General features: G+C 38.2%; 1 protein-coding gene across 1 annotated transcript; it reads left to right on the top strand.

Moving 5' to 3' along the window:
* The first annotated feature begins 782 nt into the window (after window positions 1–782).
* Window positions 783–4,125, top strand: LOC118273219 (uncharacterized). The gene is made up of 2 exons (XM_035590078.2): window positions 783–1,464; window positions 1,771–4,125. The coding sequence occupies exon 2, from the start codon at window positions 1,786–1,788 to the stop codon at window positions 4,042–4,044; it is 2,259 nt and encodes a 752-aa protein (XP_035445971.2). The 5' UTR covers window positions 783–1,464; window positions 1,771–1,785; the 3' UTR covers window positions 4,045–4,125.
* Window positions 4,126–6,116: the final 1,991 nt, after the last annotated feature.

Here is a 6,116-nt window from a genome sequence, read left to right as displayed (position 1 = left end):
GAAATAAGTTAGTCCAGTCAACAGGTACAGAAAATGTTTATACCAAAAAGATAAAGTTAAGCGTTAAAATCTACAAAAGAAAGACAAATAGGAGTATGTTAACCTGGTGGACAACTGTCATTGTAGGTATTCATAGTAATAAGCAGAAGGTTTTTTTGTTAAACGGTTCTATTCTACCAATCAAGCTCTCTCATTTGATATCCATAATGGACTTAATTGTGAAAACTATGAGACTCAGATCGATGTGCTGACCAAATATCAGATCGATGTGACCGCAGGAAAGGAGTTAAATTCCAATAACTAATTTTAACCCAAACTAACAAACAAACAGGTCAAGCTAAATAAAATCGTTTAATAAATAATAATAAAAAATATTCCCACTGATTTAGGGCGTTTCAGTCTATTTCGTTCCCAAGAGTTTAGAATTTTACATGATTAATAAATAAAATGTTAAATTGTTTAGGTTACTTATTATTCTATGTTTTATTGGTGCTCTCATAAAAATCGAAAAACAATTTTTGAAATCATTATTTTTCTCAATTTACAAAGTAAGTTAAGTCATTAAATGCCCATTTATAGGAAATAATAAGTACCAATAAATTTTAGCTTAATGTTAAAATTGTTGTTAACGTTGTTAATTATGGTAATATTTGCAAACACGTTTCTGAAGCCATTTTAAGACTAATTACCACAAAATTAAATAATAATATGGGAGTAATATTCACTACGTTGGTATCATTGCATTCACAAGAAACGGAACGCGCTTGCGCGAGCTCGACGGGTGGACGCGGCGCGGAGGGTCGCAAGGCCGGGGCGCGGCGAGCGGGGAGGGGCAACGTCACGTCGAACAACGCAGCCCATACACTACTAAATTCAGAAGGCCCCTCCGTACATCTCGCTCGCGTTTGCCAACGGTCTTTCTCATTGTCTCGGGTTAAAACTTGCCTGCGTCGCGCGAGTCGTCCAACGCGATTACGCGAGGTGGGAACTGCGAGATCGGTAGTAAAAGTGGCCTCTCTGTGTGACTGTGCTGTGCAGTGATGATTTTACGTTGAACATTGTGTGTATAAATAAACTATTGTGGAGTTTGACTATCCTCAAGTGTAAATAGACTTATTACTGGTTTGAAATAAGAATTAAACGCCCTATAAAAAGAACGATACGCGAAGAACGTCGCTGTCAAAATAAGGCGGAAAATAAATAAATAGGGTTAAAACACAACGGCGCGTTGCAAGTCGTGATATAAAAAGGACCTAATTCTGTACTGTTTAAGAGTGAGTTTTGCGCGGCAAAACCGTAGTGGATGACCGAATTGCTGAAATTATTATGCTTACTGATATTTCGTTGATCAGAGTGAGAAACCGGTGATTGTGTTGGTGTATGTGATCATCATGGAACAGGGGATTCGCTGGCGTGCTCGAGCGTACTGGTGGAGTTAGTCGAGGCCACAGCCTTTTGAAATAGGTACCGGTTTTGAATTATCATTTTGTTTGATTTATAATACTGCTCGGCTCAGACGGGTGCAGGTGGCTTGCACTCCTCTATCGCCACGATTATTGCTAACATATTTACAGTCATGTGTGAAGATAGCAACAAAGAATTTCTAATTGTTTGTTATTACTAGTGCCCGGTTATTGATACTATTCATAGAAATATCTACGGATTTCTTACATTCTCTGTTGTCCAAATATTACGACACCAAAACCTTGTTCGAGCTATAATTGCAATTGTACTGTTTACTTCAAGTAAAATGTTTCTCTATTTTTACAGATTACTGTAGCAGTCATGGAGGCCGCAGTATCAGAGACAGGGGTACAGCCCCCAGATCAGCATGATAATGACGTAACTGAATGTGATAAAGACCCAGTAGAAGAGCAGAGAGAGGAAGACGGCTTCCTTGAGATAAAAGACGAAAAATGTAGTGACAGTGACGCTCACAGTGAAGATCTTAGCTCTAACGATGAACAAAGTAATGTAATCAGTAGTAGTAACTCTCAGTTTTATGAGAGCAGTGACAGTAAAATAGACTATGCGGTAAAAATAGATGACAATGATACTCTAAGTGATATAGACGATATCAAAACGGACAGTGCTTCAGCTGACAGCGAAGATTCCGCTCTAGGTAGTCTTCCACCAGACAGTGCTCTCAATGATAGGGAAGAAGAAGCTCAAGATCGGTCAGAAGGTAGCGATTCGGGTCTAGGATCAGAAGTTAATGACGATGTAAAAATACCAAGCTTCAATCTTGCTCTTCCGTGCACACCTAGCTTAAACAGTGTCAAGTCATCAGATGAATTGGACAACAAAAACGATAACTCTAGTAGCAGCAATAGTAGCAATAGTAGCAGTAGTAGTGAGAACAATGTAGATAATGGCCATAATTCCGTAGCACAAGTTAAGCCTCTCAAAAGTAGTCTTAAGAGAAAACGTAGTGATAATAATATTAATGAGCCACCGACTAAAAAGCGGAAAGATAGTATAACATTCGACAATGTTACCGTATTCTACTTCCCTAGAGCCCAAGGATTCTCATGCGTCCCATCGCAAGGAGGCTCAACATTAGGAATGGAATGGGAACATTCTCACATACAAAAATTTACTCTAGCTGAACATGCTTTAGAGCAGAGAAGGCTGCACAGGCAAATATTGCAGCAACTGAAGAGTGAACGGCACTCGTTACAAGGCGTATCACTATCCTCCAGTGAAGACAGTGATACTGAAGAAGAAACGAGTGACATTTCTGAATCTGAGCTTGATTTAGATAGTTACTTTTTCTTACAACCTGTTCCGACAAGACAGAGGCGAGCCCTCTTACGTGCTGCCGGAGTACGGAAGATAGAGGGATATGAAAAAGATGAATGTAGAGACATAAGGACATCACGTGAATTCTGCGGTTGTGCTTGTAAAGGAACTTGCAACCCGGAAACTTGTTCATGCAGCTTAGCTGGGATAAAATGCCAAGTCGATCGATTGAACTTTCCCTGTGGATGCACTAGAGATGGGTGTGCCAATACTACCGGGCGTATAGAATTTAATCCAGTAAGAGTACGGACGCACTTCATACAGACTCTTATGAGAATAGGTCTGGAGAAGAAAAATGAAGAGAATCAGGAGGCTGCTAAGAGGCAATGGTTAGAGGCGCACAATAACTCTACATCTTGTTCGTCAAATTCATCGTATGAGAGAGAGCGGTGTCTTAGTCACGAAGATGGTATGTTACGTGATGTGAGCCTCACTCCAAGAGTGGAAGTGGAATCTTGCGTCAATACGGGAAGTTTTAATAACGTTCATTGTGATATGAATAATTCTACACAGAGTAGTGACATGTCATACGGCTACAGAAACGAGCCTTCTAATCACAATAATGTAAACGACGGCAGCATCATGCACTTTGAGAATACAAACAATCATCACAGCCACAGTGACCCTTACACATCAAACATACTCCAAGGCAAAGGCCCGCCTTACTCAGCGGCGAACACCATGGGCTTTGACACCATATCAAATAACATGCAGCGATTTCCATGTGATCTCAATTATGGGTATGAACAGCAAACGGAACATCACTTCAAAGGCCTGCAGAGCTTCTCAGCCACCAGTTTCGAGGAGTTTGCCCACAGCTCTCAGATGACGATGTTTAGTCACTATGGCCACATGTACGTACCAGATTACTTGCATAAATCCTCGGGAAATGTACATGAACATAATTCGATGCAGTACCATGGTACACAACATAATCACTATGGAATGTACAAAAACAGTTCAGATTGTGTAAATAATGACAACAAAAGTGATACTCATTACACTACTCTAATGACACTGCCATATCAAGCTAGTAATAGGATGCAAACTGTAGAAAATGATGAGAACTGGTTCAGTCACAACACGTTGCTGAGCCTGGACCACGCGGACCAGACCACGCAGGATGCCTCGGACTCACAGTCTCAGTCTGCGGAGACGCCAACGGAAAGCAATAATGCCGAAACTACGGAAAATTTCGGTGAACTTATTAAAAAAACTATGGTAGAGTCTGTTACTGTGTAGATGAATTACTTGTTGTATTTTAATCATCTTAATTATCATGTTATGAAATTTTTAATTATATTAATTGGTAAACTCAAAGAAGTACTTTATTGAAAATCTTTCAAAACTGTAGGGTCACCTATGTGTAACTTCATTTATCACTAAAAATAAACATTTGTGCTCATAATAATCAGTAAATATTGATGATAACTAAGCGCGTATCGCATTTGTTGAACTTCAAGTTATGTCCGCTTCGAGCACAAACACTTAGAAATTAAAAAACTAGATAAGTAAAAATATTTTTAAGTCGATAAAAAATATTTTCACTTTTTTACACTGAAACAAAACAAGAAGTATATGTAAACACGCTATCACGGTCCTGATACGCTTGTATTCGTAGAACAACTCGTATATCAGTAGGTAAACGTGCGCAGACAGAGTATCAAGGACGTCTGCTACAGGCTACAGCCTCTTGAGACACAAACAATAACACTCACTCATTCACTACACAAGTACACACATACCAATCACTACCAGAGCTACCTTACCGCCTTAATTAACATACAACTAATCAACTAAAGTGTAGTCTTCAACATAGCTATTATAAAAAATAATTTCAAAAATAATATACTAAGTCTTATTTTATGAAAAAAACAAAAATTGTATTTGTAATTACCTTCAAGGGAGAAGAATTACAGGTACATAATTACATATTTGCATAAGATGGGCCTACATTTTTCCAGTTATACTATAAGCCCCATCCTACCTAATTACTGCAGACTGTAGCATATTGCCATACACCAGCCACAATAATTATTACCAAACCCCAAGCTATTACGGATAATTTCTAAAATCGAAAACCCCAATAATGATTTCACGACCCAAGCATGGAACCCGAAACCCGAAACGATCCAAAGTTAGAAGCGAAGTCACCGGCATCTCAGCAAAACATCACACATTTTGTTTCGTGAACGTGTTAGCAGGAGTGCAGAAGTTACAATATTCCATGTAAAATAGAAGGTAAGCCTAATGCCATTTATGAAAGCCTTGTACCTAATATTAATTTGCAATAGTGAACTCTTCCCTGTTAAATTCAGAAGATAGTGAATGCTTTGGAGGTCACCCAGTTTTATTTTTTTCTAATATTGATATGGTTATTAAATGTATGCAGCGTTACGCTACGCATACCTAATATTTATTGTTATGGTAGATATCTACACTTCTAAGATTTTTTATTGATTATACATAGGTACTGGCAAATATCTACTAAGATTATATTATAGTAATACTGCTATAAAAAATATATAGTAAATCTGATATATCACGAATAAAAGGCGACATTTATTTCCAATGTGGTTGTTAGTGGCCATATAAATATCGTCTTTTGTCAAGACAATCATATTACCTATCTAGAATAATTTTTATATATTTTTTCCTTTCAGTTGACTATTGTACATTAATTGTGCTTATTCATAAAAACACCCCTACCTTACTTTAAGTCCCTATAGGTACATACATACGTGTAATACCTAAGTAGGTGGATGCAACCAAGTAGGGAGGAGCGATTTTTTTTTTCTTTCGTTAGATAGGTACTTTGGCTTGCCCCCTAGCCTAGCCCTTAGTTCTCTTTGAGGCACTCGCAAGCTGAACTCCAGCAAACAATTGCTATTTCTATGGTAGGTATTTATGTAAGTACCATTTGCATCAGTAGCGTTTTCTGCGCAACTTTGGGTAGAATTTTAGAACTTATGTTACTTTTTCAGCCTATTTTATTTTATATGTATTTCTTTTAAATGTTGCTCCACACAAGTATTTTCTCCGGTATCGTATCGTACACACATCACACCCAGATTCGAAACACTAATATGTGATCAGACACAGTTGCTCCATGTGGGAACACACGCTACACGTTGCGCGGCAGCCAGTTGCAGCCCAGCCCAGCCACTGCGCAAACCATCTGATAGTATTAACATTATATTTGCAATACTAAACTATTTCAATTGTTTTCATCGAAATTCACAAAGTTGTATAACCACTTCTGGACTAGTAAAACAGAGGCCCTAGATATGCTAGAATTACTTATATGTATATCA

This window comes from Spodoptera frugiperda, chromosome 1, assembly GCF_023101765.2.
Source record: "Spodoptera frugiperda isolate SF20-4 chromosome 1, AGI-APGP_CSIRO_Sfru_2.0, whole genome shotgun sequence".
NCBI classification, from domain to species: Eukaryota; Metazoa; Arthropoda; class Insecta; order Lepidoptera; family Noctuidae; genus Spodoptera; species Spodoptera frugiperda.
This window is presented reverse-complemented; position numbering and strand designations above follow the sequence as displayed.